This window comes from Saccopteryx leptura, chromosome 9 (genome assembly GCF_036850995.1).
Source record: "Saccopteryx leptura isolate mSacLep1 chromosome 9, mSacLep1_pri_phased_curated, whole genome shotgun sequence".
In the NCBI taxonomy this organism is placed as follows: Eukaryota; Metazoa; Chordata; class Mammalia; order Chiroptera; family Emballonuridae; genus Saccopteryx; species Saccopteryx leptura.
In genome coordinates, this window is record NC_089511.1 from 4736629 (window position 1) to 4752972 (window position 16344).

The window sequence follows — 16344 nt, forward strand, 5'->3', positions numbered from 1 at the left end:
CAGAGGCTGGGCCTGCACTGGGGAGGTGCCCGGGCTTTGTCTCGCTCCCTTCTGCACACGGCCCCTCTGCCCGGGCCTCGAGCTGGGTTTTTCAGCTCCTCTCCTCTCTCGCCGGCCTGGGCCAGAGACAGGAAGGCCTGTCCAGCCCCGGAAAACGAGCCCCCTCGGGCGGGAGCCCCTGCGCGGCCTCGCGCGGCTGTGTCTCTGGGGGTATAACGGCTCCACCTCTCTGAGCCCGGATCCTCTCTCTGCTGCAACAGAGGTCACAGCAAGGCTCCCGGGTTGTTGCCATGGAAACAATAGAAAAATCAGTACCTACACAGTAGGGGCTTTAGGAAGTGGTGCTTGATGTGGGGTCCAGGGCTGAGGCTGGGAAGGAGGAGGCTCCCAGCCGCCTCTGTGGCCATCAGGAACCCCAGCCCCATCCTGGGCAGTACTGAGAGGCAGGGAGGGGACTGGGGTGCACCTGGGAAGGGGTGGGGGGTGGTGTGGCCCAGCCTGAGCACGGGGGGTGGCCGCCCCAGACGTCACCCCAGCCAGCCTCGTTCACCCCTCTGACAACCGGGACAGGCTCCGGAGGTGCTGGGAAGAGTGATGGGCAGGCACTCGGGCCATGACGCCACACGCTACCTGGGCTCGCATCCCTCCTCTACCTCCTGAAAGCCGGCGGCTCGCGGCACACTTCCGGACTGTCCCGAGCCACCGTTTCCTGGTCTGCCCAGTGAGCCTTGGGTGAGGATTACATACATCAGAGTGCTTGGGCATCCTCATCCCGTGATTAACTGTGAGTCGTGATTATAAATGAGAGAATGACAGGTGACGTTGACCGTGTGCTTTTAATCCTCAGAGCGGAACCCAGCGCGGGAATGAGTCAGAGCATTTCACGATGGGTGGGGAAGGGGCACCGGCCAATCAGAGCAGAGGCTGATACCAAACCAGGATGGCCTCCGGGCGGCGTCAGCTTCGGAGCCGGACACCGTGGCTATGCCCGTTCTGATTACGAGTGCCCTCTGGCTGGACCGAGGAGGACAGAGGCCCAGCGAGGTCAGATCACAGGCGAGTCTTGTGAGAGATTTTAACCCAGCGCGCTTGACTCCAGGTCCCAACGCTGCCAAGTCCACCCACTGTGGCCAGCCAGCAAGCTGCGGCCAGGGGACGGACTCGGGCAGCAGCGAGCAGGAAGGGCCCAGGCTCAGGACTGGGGCTCAGGGAGCCGGGCCAGGGGGCCCCTGAAGTCTCTTCCACTGCAGAGTTGGCCTTCGCTCTCCCCAGCCTCCTCGTGCTACCCTCTCTGCCCCCTCAGCATCCCAGGGTCCAGGCCCAGCTCTGACCCCACAGTGACACCCTCAGCAAGCGGCCCTGTCCTCCACAGGCACCTGTGGCAGGTGGCCGCCCCTAAGTCGCACCTCCCTGTCAGTGGCGCCCACAGCGGCCCTCGATGGGAAGACACCCTTGAAACATGCTTGGTACCTCCTCCAGGCCCGCCACCAGGGGCCCCGGCACGCTGTACCCAGGGCCTGGGAGGACCCTCCAGCAGCCCGGACTCCGCTGCCTCATGGGAACCCCCTGGATAGGGGCCTGTTGACTGCCCCGGTCTGGAGCCCCCCACCGTGGCAGGGTCCATTTCTGGCTCTTCTTGGCTGCCAGGCACCCCAAACATGATGAGTACTCAGGACGAATTTGGTGAGTAAATGAATGAATCAATCTATCAGTCTATCATTATTAGAAGCAGTTCTAGGGCCTTCCATGCACAGCAGCAGCACCCACTGTAACGACGCTGACCACATCAGCTGGTGAATATAGCTAGCGTGATTGATCCCTAAGGGTCGTCCCCAGGCCCTTAATGTGGACATCACCTCCACGAACTGTCTAAGACTTCCAGGTCTAAAGCCCAGAAAGCAACGTGGCTTTCCCGTGGAGACCCGCCAAGCAGGTGAAGAAGCCCCCCACACCCAGTGTCGGGGTGACAGTGTCACACTTAGGGCATGCACTGTGCATCCGCCGCTGCGCCGGCCCCTGCCCCGGATGACACGGCACAGGCCCCGCACAACAATTCTATCACGCCAAGACAATCGCTCTCCTTTCACAGATGAGCACCTGGCAAACGAGGCCCGGGCAGATCCACCGTGTGCGCCTGTCACACCGCCAGAGAGGACGTGGCAACCCCGGGGTTCACACGCCAATCCACCGCACAACGAAAGGGTCTGACCGCTGCACGGCAGAGCTGCTTCCCCGGGCTCCTGAGGAGAGCGCCACCAGGAGGACAGCGCCCGCGTGGCGTGGGTGTTCGCTCTGGGGAACAGCAGCGCCCCAAGGGGCGGGGCTCGGGCTCAGAGGGCCGTACTCACCCGGGGCACCGGTGACGTCTGAGCTCCTTTCCGGGGCCCGCTGGTCTCCGGCGTGAGGTCACGGTGGTCCACCTGCATGTGGCTCTCCAGGTCCTCGGCGCTCTCAAACTTGACGCTGCACTCAGGGCAGCGGAGGCCGGCGCAGGGCCGGTCGGCGGGCTCGGGCGGGGCCAGGCCGCCCACCTGTCCGTTGGCGCTCCGGGCCATGCAGGCGGCGCAGAGGCCATAGGGGAGCCCGTTGACGTCCAGCTTCACCAGGTCCTGCTTGCTGCGGAACTCCTTGAGGCACAGGGCGCACTTGTAGAGCTTCTGCAGGCCCTGGCCGTTGGGGGAGGACGCGGCCGAGCTGCCCGCCAGCTTCTGCATGTGGAAGGTGCCGTGGATCTTGAGCTCGAGCGTGGAGGTGACCGTCTGCATGCAGACCACGCAGCGGAAGCCGGTGAGCGAGTTGCGCAGGTCGGGGTGCATCTGGCAGTGCTCGATGAACTCCTCCTCGCTCTGCAGGGGCATCTTGCAGATGCGGCAGGTGCCCGTGTCCAGGCTCTTGCTGTGGGTCACCTTGTGCTCGGTGAGCGTCAGCAGGGAGGGGAAGCGCTCGCCGCAGATGGGGCACATGTAGTGCTTGGCGGGGCCCCGGTGCGTCTGCAGGTGCTCGCGGAGCCCGTTCTCCGAGAAGAAAGTCCGGGAGCAGACGTTGCACTTGTGGCTGCCCTTGATGAACTCGGCCTTCTTGCGCGAGCCGTCGTCCTCGCCCGGCCGGATGTTGTGGTCCCGCAGCCGGTGGTTCTGCAGCAGCACCTCCATGGTGTAGGCCGCCCCGCAGATGTCGCAGCCGTACATGGGCTCCGACGCGTCCACGTCGTCCTCGCTGGCCTCGTGGCTGTTGGGCGCCTCGGGGTTCTTCAGCAGCATGCCCTGCAGGTCCGCGGGCTCGGCCTTCTTGGCGGCGGCCGGGGGCACCCCGTTGGCCGTGCCGTTCTCCGCGGCGGCGTCGAACACGCAGTGCTTCTCCCGCAGGTGCTTCTCCAGCAGGATGATGGCGTGGAAGGCCTTGCTGCAGAACCTGCAGTTGTACTTCTTGCTGTGCGTGGTGATGTGGCACTGCAGCTCCACCTCGGTGCTGAAGGTCTCCCCGCAGAAGATGCACTTGTGCGCCTTGGCCGGGTTGCCCAGGTGGCTGTGCTTGACGTGCACCTGCAGGTCGGCCTCCTTGCGGAAGTCCCAGTTGCAGGCCGTGCAGCGGTACATCTTCTTCTCGTTGCTGTGCTTCACCGCCAGGTGCACCTGGATGGACACCTTGGAGTCAAAGACCTCCTGGCACAGCGTGCAGTGGTAGAGCACGAAGGTGTGCATGTCCAGGAGGTGCTTCTGCAGGTCGTCCACCGAGGAGAACTGCTTGTCGCAGCTCTCGCACACGTAGTGGGTGGACGTGGTCATGTAGTGCACCGTCAGGTGCTGCAGCAGGGACTCCTGGGAGTCGAAGTCCTCCTTGCACTGGGGGCAGGCCTGCTTCCGCAGCAGCAGCTCCAGATGCAGCTTCAGGTGGGCCTGGAAGCTCTCGAAGTTGGAGAACTTGAGGTCGCACTGATTGCAGGGGTACTCGCCGTTGGAGATGGAGTCGGCGCTGGCCGACAGCCGCTGCCGCTTCGGGGAAGACACCTCCACGTCGGAGGAGACCGGGCTCTGCTCCGCCTTGGACTTCTTGCCATGGGCCAGCGGGATGTTCTTGTGGTTCTCCTTGATGTGCTTGGTGAGCTTCAGGATGGAGCCGAAGATGGGGGAGTTGGTGCAGTAGGGGCAGGAGTAGACCTCCATGAAGGACTGCGCGGGCCGCGCCACGGGGGACTCCAGCTTGGCGCCGCCCACGTTGCAGTGGGCCTGCTGGATGTGCTCGGTGAGGGAGGACTCGGTCAGGAAGCCCATGGAGCACTGGTTGCAGAAGAAGGCGTTGCTGCCGTCGGGCGGGTTGGCGCTGGGGCCGCAGTGGGAGACGCGGATGTGCTCCTGCAGGCTGTTGATGTCGGCGAACATCTCGGGGCAGTAGTTGCAGTGGAAGGCGGAGACACCGCCGAAGGGCACGGCGGGGTAGGCGTGGTTCCTGTGCTGCTTGCGCACGTGCTCGTGGAGGTTGTAGAGGGTGGGCAGGGGGTCCAGGCAGATCTGACAGGTGTGGCTCTGCTGCGGCTTGTCCGCGTGGATGGTCTTCAGGTGGATCTCCAGCACGGCCAGGCTGTGGAAGTCCCGCTTGGGGCAGTAGGGGCAGCTGTAGACCACCTTGGACCAGCCCTGCCCGTCCTCCCGCATCTTCTTCGCACCCCGCAGCGGCTTCAGGGTGGAGTCCGGGGTGGAGCCGCGCTCCACGGAGGCGCTGGAGTCCGGCGTGGCGCTGCTCATGGAGGCCACGCTGCCCAGCACGGGGTCGGGGCTGACACTGTGGTTGCTGGAGTCGGGCTGCCGGTGGCTGTCCAGGTGGCAGTAGACGCCCTCCACGGAGGAGAACTGCTCGGGGCACATGGGGCACTTGTGTTTCTGGTTGGCGTGGGCTTGGTGGATGTGGGCGAGCAGGGCGTTCTCGTCGACGAAGACCTCGGGGCAGTGGATGCACTGCAGGTCGGCCTTCTCGGAGAGCTGCGGGTGCCGGGTGAGCACGTGCTTCTCCAGCTCCTCCGTCTGGCTGAAGGTGTCCTCGCAGTAGTCGCACATGAAGTCGTCCTTCTTGGCCTCCTTCTCGGACTTGGCCAGGTGCTCCTTGTTCTTCTTGTGCGCCTGCATGTGGCTCTGCAGCGAGCTGGTGGACGAGAAGCCGCGCTTGCACACGGAGCACTTGAAGGGCTTGCTGGAGCTGTGCGTCTTCAGGTGGATCTTGAGGTGGTCGCTGCGGGAGAAGGCGGCCTCGCACTCGTGGCAGTGGTACTTCTTGTCGCCCGTGTGCAGCTTGATGTGGCGGTCGCGGCTGCGCTTGTGCTTGAAGAGGCGGCTGCAGTAGGTGCACTTGAACGGCAGCTTGTCGCTGTGGATCTGCTCGTGCCTCTTCAGGTAGCTCAGGCGGATGAAGGACTTGTCGCAGAACTGGCAAGGGTACGGCAGGCCCGTGCCCCCTTCCTCCTCACCCAGGCCCAGGTCGCACCCATCCCCGATCATCTGCGTGGGGGACGCGACATCCTTGCTGGAGGGAGACGAGGCCACCCAGGAGAGCTGTGGGTCGTCGTCACCATCTGCAGGGGGGAGGGGGAAGGCAGAGCGGAGATTAGAGGCAATTCCCAGGGCCGCCGAGAAACAAGGACAGAGCCAGCTTCTCGACAGCTCCCGGGCTGAGGCTGTGCAGCTGACCAGCCGCTGCAGGAGTGAGGGAGGGGTTGGGAGGGTGGGGGGGGTAGAAGCCAGCGGCCGTGAGGGCCCTCCTGCCTGCAGAGGGGGTGGCAGAGGGGCGGCAGGACACGGAGGGGACGTGCCTTTCCCCTCGGTGACCTCCGCCTGGGCCTTGCTGGACGAGGTACCCCCGTGGGAATCAAGGCCTTGGCCACTTCCCTGATGCGAAGGGGTAGGGGGGCAATAGAGGGAGCTTGAACAAAGTCCCAGGAAATGAACAAGTTCCATCACCTGACCCAGACCTGGGACGGCCTGCCCTTCCAGCCCTGGTCCTGCTGGGAAAGCCCCGCTGGTCCCTGGGGGTAGAGGCAAAACTTTGCAAGAACATAGAATGCATCTTAACAAATTCAGCTGCACTTTGGGGATCGGGGGCGGGGCGGGGGGACTGGTGAAGCTGTACTGTTCCATCAGGCGGCAGACACGCACCTGAGGAGGGGTGTCACACGGACACAACAGCACAAACAGGAGTGAGGTGAGGGCACTTGAGAAGGGTCCGCAGGTTCCCAGCCCAAACCGTCCCTGTAAGGAGGCTGTTTCCTTTGCTTCTCCGCCTCTACCCCCAAACTCACCCAAGCCCCTGGAGATAGCCGGACCATGGCAGGGATTAGAGGATGGCCCAAGACCCAGATGGCCACAGAGCACAGAGCCTAGTGGGCCCTTATATCCACCGAGGGGAGTGTGGGGGGAGGCACGCTTCTACCCAAACATCGGGTGGCCCACCCTCCCCGGGGACAGGAGCCCCCCAGGGACAGAGCCACGCCCCACACCCCCTTCTGGGCCTTTGCTGGCCCACCCTCCCCAGGGACAGGAGCCACGCCCCACACCCCCTTCTGGGCCTTTGCTGGCCCACCCTCCCCAGGGACAGGAGCCACGCCCCACACCCCCTTCTGGGCCTTTGCTGGCCCACCGAGCCTCAGAGGGAACTAAACCAAACAGACCAGGGGCCGGCTGTTTCTGGGAAAACAAAGGCACACAGGACGAGGCCGACGAAGCCGCAGACGAAGCCGGTGACGTCCCCGAGACGCGGCAGGGGCTGAACCCAGCCAGCCAGAGCCGGGGGTAAGAGCTCCGTGGCTCAAGTTTCGTCGGTGGATTTAAAACTTAATAATGAATGAAACGAACCGCAGGCCGCTCCGCGCCGGGGAGAGGCGGACACGAACCCAGACTCGGCAGCACTGACCTTGCTCTTGTAACCCCAAGGCAGGCAGCGGCCACCCCGCCCCCCCCCCCCCCGGCCTGGAGGGTCCAGTTCAGCCGCACAGATGCAGCCTGCAGAGTCTTGCTGGAGCAGCCCAGACTCCCCAGGAGGGGAAGGGCGAGGGGACCACATCCCCAGGCACGGGCTGACACTGGCACACACGCTCCCGCACACCCAGCTCACACATCATCCCCACAACTCACATGCACATCTAGACACAAGCAGGCACTCACCTACGCATGTGCATGCACACACACACGCGCCACGCTTAACATCACAACCAAGCATCACGTACAGTCATGTAATCTCCATGCACACACAGCTACTCACACACTATCACTCGCACACAAACACGCCTGCACAGATAGTAACGTACACTCTCCTACAGACACATACTCTCGTAGTACCATCGCACTCACACAATCAGAGGGACCCTGGGTCTTCACGGCTCCCTCTGCTGCCCCAGGCCAACCCCCACCCCCAGATGGTAGGAGATAGCATGCCCGACCAGAGTGCCTTGCATGGTCCCTGGGAGCTGGCTCTGAGCCTGCTCCCGGGCCGCACCCACTGCCCCGGGGCCCCCAGGTCCCCGGTCCTGACCGTGTGAAGATCTGCCCGACCCCAGCAGACACCGCTGGCAAAGCTCCCGGCCCTGAGTCCCGCTTTCCCGGCAGCCTGCCCACCTCTGAAGCTCAGCCACCCAGCCTGGTGCGGGCACCTCCCAGAACGCCCTCCTGGAGTGAGGCGCCTGCTCCCTAGCGGGCCTCGTGTTACGGGGCCCTTCAGACGGCAAGGACGCAGACGTCAGCACCTCAGATTGGATGCAGCGGGAGGTGGCCTGGCCCTGCCGGGTAATTCCCAGCTCCTGCTCATGGGGCTCCAGGGGGCGCAGACAAAGGGACCCAAGGGAGGAGACAGCTGGGGCTGGGGCAGCTGGGGGACCCGCTGGGCCCCCGCCCTGGGCCAGGCTCAGTCAGCTTTTTTATTATTTTGATGTCTTAGCTCAGAGTCACTCAAGCCATCCTAGGTGCCCGGCAACTCTGCTAAGCACTTTCCTGTGACCACCAATGGGGGAGCCAGGGCCCCTCCCACTGCACAGACAGGGAAACTGAGGCCGAGGCACAGCGCGTTTCCCAGGAGACGACAGCACCAGGACCGTCCACGGTCAGCCCCAGGGCCTGAATGTGGGTCTAGATGAGCTTCTGCAGGTCGGTTGAAGAGACCGCACCTGCACAGGTGAAACAGGAGAGGGGACAGGTCCAGCCTCCAGCGCAGTCACGGTTTGGATCGCCTTGGACCCTCTGTGACAGGACGACAGGGGCTGGTCCGCTGTCTGCACTTCGGGGAAGGGGCCACTGAGGCCAGCGAGACACAGAACACAGCTCATCTGCGCCCAGACCGCCCGCCGCCAGCCTGAGGACCGGAGCGGACACCTGCCGCAAAGCCCCGCATTCAGGACACGCATTCACGTGTCCGCCCTGCGAGCGCGTCTCTTCACCTCTGAAACTCGGTCTCCACGTCTGGAAAAGGAGGGATCGTTGTGAGGCGTGGAAGACACAAAGGAAGGTGGAGAGCCACTATTACTCCGTTCATGCGAAATGGCCAGGCAAAACACGTCGGTACAGACAAAAAATAAAGCCGATTAGCGGTCGGCTGAGGTTGGAGGGAGCAGGAAAGGACCGTGCCCGGGCACGAGATCGTGTCCTGAGGTCACGGAAACGCTCTAAGGGTGGACGGCGGCGAGCACCGCCCGGCTCTGCAAACGTGCCCAACGTCACGGAGCCACTTGCGGAAAACAAGGCAATCTGACGGTGTGCAAATGATGTGTCATTCACGCAGTCCGGGACAAAGCACGGCTTGGCCGATAATAATAATAATGAGGATGAGGACTAATTAGCACCACTAGTGATCGTCACATTAGCAGCTACGTTTATTGAGCATGTCCCTCGTGCTGACACCACGCTAAGTGCTTCTATCCCTGCAATTAATTTCTTGTCCTCGTCACAAGGGCCCAGACGACACCCCGTTTCTGAGCTGAGGAAGCTGAGGTGTGGAGGGGTGAGTGACGTGATCTCCCTCTCGGGGCCAGCGGCCCTAGGGTGCGGGACCAGAGTGGGGCGTCTCCCAGGAGTGTGGGACCCGCTGGCCCTGGTCCCACCAGGCTTTGAGAGAAAAAAAAAAATCAGCCTGCCAGGTGCCACAGTCCCCACGGACCCTGGTGGGGCTTGCCTGGTTGGCTGTATGTTTCCACAAACAAGTTTTCGAAACTAAAACAAAGCCCGTTATTCCGGGAGACACAGACTGAGAGGCCGCTGAGAACGTAATCATCTGAACTGAAATCAGAATAAGGCTCTTTACCCAGAAAAGGCCCGAGCAGGGGACACGGGAGCGTTGACATAAACAACATTCCAAACTCACCTGGTCCTTTCAGCCTCAGAACGTGTAACCCGGACTGCCACGGGCCACGCCCCCCAGCGCTGCCAGCCACGCCCCCAGCGCTGCCAGCCACGCCCCCAGTGTTGCCAGCCACGCCCCCCAGCGCTGCCAGCCACGCCCCCCCCAGTGCATTTTGCTTTGGGGACACTTAGCTCAGAGCTCCGGAGCCATGCAGCAATGAGCCGAACCAGAGCGCTCAGGACATGGGTGCAGGGCGTCGGCAGAGGGAGGGGTCCCTGACAGCGGAGACGCCCCCCTCATGCCATGCCGACGGCCGAGACACCACACGCGGGCAGAAATGGGGTGAAGGCAATCAAGCTCCCCTTCACCTTGAACTCGGGGAAAAGGTCGAGTCAAGGAAAGTCCAGCTCAACCAGCTACCGTTTTATTCCCAAGTCAATGCTTGTCTAGACGTCACTGTGTGTCGCGCACCCTTCCGAGAGCTTTGTGCAGGTGTGCACTCATTCGGTCCTCTCAGCGGCCCAGGGACAGGCCACTTATTCGTTCATTTACACGTGAGACAACTGAGACCCAGAGAGGCCGAGTAACTTGCCCCGGGGTCCCCCAGCTCTCTGGCAGCAGAGCCAGGCCCCGGCTCTCGCCCACAAATGTGCACGGCTCCCCTCCTCCGGGAGGGGGCGCTGTCCCATGAGAAAAATCAGTAGGAAACAGAGACTGACTCCGGCCCTTGGCGTCCCCCCCGCCCCGCCCCGGCCCCAAGAGCACAAAGAAATATAACAAAATGAGCAGAAAAAAAATCACTTTCAACACGGAGATTAAAGTCATTTAAATATGACTAATCCTGTGAAACGGCCTGCTAGGAAGTGGGTTCTCTGGGCCCTTTGCTGTCTGCGACAGGAAGAAAACCAAAACAAGCATAAAAGAGAGAAGAAATTTCGATAAAAATTCAATTAAGTAGAAAGGAAGAACGTTCGCTGGGCTCCAGCGGCAGGGCAGGGCGAGCAGGTGGATTCCCAGCTCCGCCCACGGCCGAGCTCGGTGAATGCGCGGCGGCCGTGCTGGGTGAATCCTGAGCACGGCCTCGGACGCCCCCTTGTCAGGACACGGCTGCTGCCCAGAACGGCCGGGAGCCTCGGCTCCAGGGCACCGCCTGCCACGGGGCATCAAGGCGGGGGCTGCCCTGGACGCGCCTGGATGGACGAGGGACGGTGGCTACCCCGCAGGAGTGAGCCGAAAGGGGGACCCGCCTGCCATGAGGGGTGGGGTGAGGGGGAGGTGAGCCCCCCGTCACCAGAGCTGTGCAAGAGAGAGAGAAACAGCTGGGGAAGGAACACCAGGAGGGCTCCCTGCAGCGGACGGGAAGGTGAAAAGAGCGGATGCCCCCGTGCAGCTCCAGGCTTCTAGAACATTCCTGGGCTGGGCAGCACCACGCAAGTGAATGAGAATGACCAAACAGTCCACACCAGGAGGAAGGCTGACTTAGAACAAGAAAGGCACCAAGGGTGGACAGGCTGGGGACAGAAAGGAGCACAGGACAGAGTCCATGGGGAGACCTGGGCCTTGGCTGCCTCGGTCGTTCTATAGGAAGCTGGAATTTTGGTTGCCCAAGTTCCCTCTGGGTCACCAGAAGGTCGTTTTGTATAATCTTCCAGCCACCCAGACTGCCTCCATCATCATCGCCACACAAAGGCTCCTGGCGAGTCTTCGCCAAGTCCCCGAAGGGTCTGCTTGCCCTTCACCCACTCCCTGGGGAAAATGAAACCCGCCAAGGAGACAGGTTCCCCTCAGGACGGAGCTCCAGGGTGCCTCCCCTTGGCCCGACCGGGAGCCCCGGGAATGAGAACCTCTGCGGCCCGGCTCGGAGAAATGGGACCCGGACGCAGGAACCACTTGTACCAATGCCACGTGATACAGACGGTCCAGAGAGGAGAGGGGACGTCTGAGGACGGGACATGGAATACCGTGTGCAGAGTCTAAGGCCATGTCTGGGCTCAGAAGACAGGAGTGCTGAGGTCAATGGACATGTGCTGTGAGCAGAGGCGTGCACACGCGGGTTGTCAGAGGGCACCGAGCAAATTGGAGGAAGGGGGCGCCCTGGCACCCAGTGCTGGAGAAGAAAGCTTGAACCAAGGGAGGCCTTGGGACAGGGTTCCCAAGATCCTGTGGTGCCAGCAGAGAACAGAGGACATGGAGGGTACATGAGCAGCTGGTCTGTGCTCTGGGGAACGTTTCCAACCAGAAAAGCAGGGTCAGCCCCAAGCCTGGCAGACACTGAGCCCTGCCCAGAGTGGGCACAAAGCAGCCTGGGACGGCAGATCTATGTCCCCAGAGCCTGAGGCGACAAGAGCGGTGAGACACGGATGTGTTTCAGGGCGCACCAGGGACTACACTTCCTGTAGAGGCAGGCGGAAACACGACCCAGGTGGCTCTCGGATGCAGAAGGATGCAAGCCCGGACCCCCGGGCATCTGGGCATATTCCTGATCTCAGGAAACGTCACCTTTCACCCATCTGTCTCTCTGTCCCCCTGGAAGCCTGGTGCAGCAGCAGGGACATGAATTGGGAGGGGCCCTGGTCCCCAGAGTCAGCTCTGTTGCTGGGCGGGGTTCAGGGTGAGGAATTAGGGAAGCCGCCTCCCCTTTCTGGGCCACTGGCTCTGTGACACAAGTGAATTGGGCGACCTCTGAGCTAAGGAACCATGTGGGCCGCCTCTAAGAACTGGGGAAACAGCCCCTCCCGTCCCACCACAGAGCCTCCGGAGAAGAATGCGATCCTGCCAACAACGGGGTTTCAGCCCAGTGAGGTCACCTCGGAGTGCCGACCCACAGGGCTGTCAGGTGAAGTGGGGGTTTCTGTCGCTGTTGCTGTTTTAAGCCACAGCGACAGCAGGTGAGAGCAGCAGCCACAAGAAAAACGCCTGCGGATTTTGGTTCCCAACGTACGGTGCCGTGGTAACAAAGAGCAGGAAGTGTAGAAGCAACTTTGGGGTTGGTGGGCAGTGGGCTGCGGCGAGACCTTTTGGGAGTACGACAGAAAAAAGCTTACATGGCCTTTAAAAGATGGTTTGTTGACGTAGGGACGTTAATGACTCTCTTGGTGAAGACTCGGGAGGCAATAAGAAGTACAATGGAGAAAACCTAAACCCTCGTGGAAAATACCCAAATCTCCACGGCCGGACTGTTCAGAGGAGTGTCGGTGTCAAAGCCTCGGTGGTGAAGGCTCAGACGGAAGTGAGCGTGATACCGGGAACCAGAGACAGGGCCCTTACTGCACAGTGGCAGAGAGCTCTGAGGATCAGTGTCCCAGCCTCGCATGGAAAGCGTAACTTGTATGGGATGAAGACGGATACTGAGCTGAGATTTCCAGGGAGGACCCTGAAGCCAAGGGCTGGATTTCTCTTACGTCTTCCAGTAGAGAGGAAAAGAGACAGCTCAACAAATAGGACCAGGAATTGGTGACTTTGGAAATGCTCGGCCTACCCAGGTTGCAAAAGAGACTGTCACGATTAGGCTCACTCTCAGAAAAGCGTGCTCTATGGGAAGAGAAGGCTGCAGGTGTGGCTGGACATTTTGCTAACGCCGCAGAAGAATCACAAGGTCACGTAGTCGGTCACGTGCAGTCTCTTTGAAAAGATGGAAGGGTGTGACTCACATAGTCCCTCAATCAAACCAGAAAGAATTTAGAAAATTTGGGGGGCAGGGCCCTGGAGCCATCTCAGCAGAAGCCAAAACTAGAGGAAGAATTATATAGAAAGTAACAGTGGAGGAACTTCTTATCTAGTAGACTAGATTCTCATGACATACATAGGAGACCTACAAGGTTCTTGATAATGTCATACTAGCAGAAACACTACTAGCTTGGACCAAAAAAAAGGAAAAGATGATTCAGAGGGTAAACCTCAAGCCCAGAAAGCAAAGCTGCAGCCTGAGGGTAGAATTCTGAGCCCAGAGAGTGTGGCTAGGAGCCCAGAGAATGTGGCTAGGAGCCCAGAGAGTGTGGCTAGGAGCCCAGAGGGTGTGGCTAGGAGCCCAGAGGGTGTGGCTAGGAGCCCACAGGGTGGAGCTATGAGCCCACAGGGTGGAGCTATGAGCCCTGTGGATGAGATTACTATTGCTGGCACTGTATTACCATAAGCACGTACACCACCTCATTGTGCTCTCCTTTCCTCAACTTGAGAGAAGGGATCAGATGAACTCGTCCCTAAGAGCCTGTGTCGCTCTAGGGGTCTGCAATCAATTAGTGATGTCTGCCCTGGGCACAGGCATGAGGAACAGCAGGTAGTAGTCATCTCAGTGTTCTGCTATCTCCTAAGTCAGGCTTTGTTTTGTTTTTGCACTCAGCACATATTTGTTGAGCCTGCTCCACATGCCTGGTCCTCTGAGGGGTGCAGAAAAGCACCCAACATCCTTAGGCTTCCGTGCTCTCGTCTGCCCAACCTCTCTGTCCGTCGGTCATTCTCTAAAGTTTCAAGTCTAAACCAATGCTTTGCCACTTTCAAGCACTTTGGCAGGGAAAAAACAGAAACCAAAAGTCCCCTTTCTCATGACAGGAGTTGGTCCTGCATCTCGGTATTTTTCCCAAAGGGACGGATGAAGGACTGGGGTCAAATACAGAGCCCCAACCCTCGGGAAATCAAGGGTCCACCTGGGAAAGCAGGGGATGAAACGAAGGCACCGGGGTCTCCCCTCGGAGGTCGGCCACAGGGCCCCGTGGAGGCTACCGGGAGCCGACAGGCGCCTCCGGAAATCTTAGAGCAGAATGATGCTATTAGCAAAATAATAGCAGCTCATGTTCACCGTCCCTCCTCCAGGGAGCTCAGAGTGCCTTGCCGGACGGACGTGATCTCATCTTCCGCAGTGAGGCCACAGCGAGGGAAGGTGGGTGTCCTTCTTTCGATTCGGGATGAAAAATAAGTAGGTTGGGGGGTGAGGGGGGCGTCAGCGGGCAGCCTGGGGGCGGAGACTGCCAAGCAGAGGTCAGTGGCCCAAAACCCAGAAGAAGAGGAAGGCATTCCTGCCCTTTGGGGCTGCTCCCCCTACCAGCTGGCCCTGGTGGGTGAGGAGCGGGCTCCGGTTCTCACTGGGCACACAGACTCTGAGGGCCCGCAGCCCTCCCAACAGACCAGACGCCATGGCCGGCCGTGCCTTTCCCAGCTGGCTCTGGGCACTAGCTGCTGAAACGCCACCCGACAGCAAACAGTCGCTCACCATCAAGGTCCTTCATAAACCTCCGAAAGCCAAAAATGTCAGCATGAGCTTAGAGACTCGGTCAACGGCAGGAAGGCCCCGGCCACTGGGAGACGGCGGAGCCACAGGTGAGCTACAGGCTCGCGCGGACTGAGCTGCCTCTCGTCGGGTGCGTGACAAGGGGCCAGTTACTGCGCCTGCCCTGGGCCCCTTCCCTCAGGCACAGACGGGGACAGTGAGAGGGCCTACCTTGTGCAAGGGGCGGTGTGCGACGCTGCCAAGCACGTGGTACATGTCGGCTAAAGCAAAGGAAGAAGGTTGCTGTCGTAACTCACACTGCTGTCATTCGCTATCAGTCCTCTCACGGTGTGCACCTGAGACTCTCCACACTGTCCCATCGCTGCCCCCTCTGGCCCTGGAGCCACTCGGCACGGTCGGCACGGTGGCGGTGGTCATCGGTCCCGGGTAAGCAAGGTGCCCGCGCGCCCAGGAAGCCCGGGCTGGACCCCAGCCCCCCGCCCAGCCCCTGCTCCTCTCTCGCACTCAACGTAGCCGTGTTGGCGCCGTAAGTGGCGTGGTCGCCCCGCAGGTGAGGAAACGGAACAGAGAGGTTGGGTCGCATCCCACCGGCACAGAGCAGATGGTGATTGGACAAGCTGGGACTGGACTCCCAACCCCGGGCTCTCAGCCAGCTGGACTGAGAGGAACGATGACGAAAGCAGGGGGGACAGACATCACCATGGCCGTCCTCTGACCAGGGGGCCATCCGGTTATCAGTTCTTTTGTAAAAATGCCAGTATGAGAACTCAGGAACTCTCAAAGTTGTTTTAAAAGTCCACATTCACCTCCGGCTTTTCTTGAAGGAGAAAGAGACCTGGGTGGATAGTCTCTCTGCATCGGGGACATCGTGGTGGAGCGAAGTTGCCACCCTCACGGGACCAGGTCCGCTCACGCTCCTGTTTTCCCAGAACCACGGGGCTCCCTTTCCTGTTATGTGGCGTTCTGAGCCCTGAGGGCATTTATGTTTGCTTGGCGGCTAAGAGGACAACAGCTGCCTCGGTTTCCTCATCTGTAAAATGGGGATAATAACAGTCCTCACTACAGAGTTGCTAAGTAGATGAATATCTGTGAAGTGTTATATATAAGAAATGTTCCGTAATGTTATAAAAACAGCCACTGGCTACTGGCTCCCGGCTTAACAACATCAGGTCAGAGGGCAGACAGAGAGAGAGGAGACAGGTATGAAGGTTTGAGTGGGCACGAGACCGTGAAGGGTCCCATCTCCCTGAGTTCTGATTAACAATCAGGAGGGTCTTAAGTTAAGGACCAAGAGTTACTCCTGCATTAGATGGATTTCAAAGCAAAAAAAAAACAACCAACCCACAAAACCACTCAACCTGCACAGTGACCCTCAGAGCCCCGGCATTCACCACCCCAGGATGTCAGAGAGGAACTCCCCCTCTCGTTGTATAGATGGAGAAACTGAGGCACCGGCAGCCTAGCGAGGGCTTGGACGTGGGTCTCCAGTGTCACGAGGGAGCGGGTGGGAGATGAGGTCTGACTCCCAGACACCCCTGGCCCCTCACCCGAGCGGGGGGAGGGACGCCTGCCCCGCAGGGCGAGAAGGAAGCACTACTTTTCCCCTTGAAGCCCCTGACCTCACAGAACACACAGCCTGCCCGGCGGCTCCATCCCTTAGACAAATTTACTTAGCGCTGATATTGGAAACGCAATTGAGCTTGACTTTTATTGCAGAAATTAAACAGCCCAGGGAAAAAAAAAAAAAAAAAAAAAGAAAGAAAGAAAGAAAGAAAAGAAAAAGCCAGCCTAGTCAACCTCAGCCAAAA

At 60.4% G+C, this 16344-nt stretch overlaps 1 protein-coding gene across 2 annotated transcripts in view; it reads right to left on the bottom strand.

Annotated features, from left to right (window-relative positions):
• Positions 1 to 16344, bottom strand: part of ZNF423 (zinc finger protein 423) — a 315642-nt gene that overhangs the window by 120831 nt on the left and 178467 nt on the right. For both annotated transcript variants that reach the window (XM_066349996.1, XM_066349998.1), the window contains one exon: positions 2349 to 5563. In XM_066349996.1, the coding sequence (XP_066206093.1) occupies positions 2349 to 5563 (3215 nt within the window). The remainder of the gene's footprint in view (positions 1 to 2348; positions 5564 to 16344) is intronic.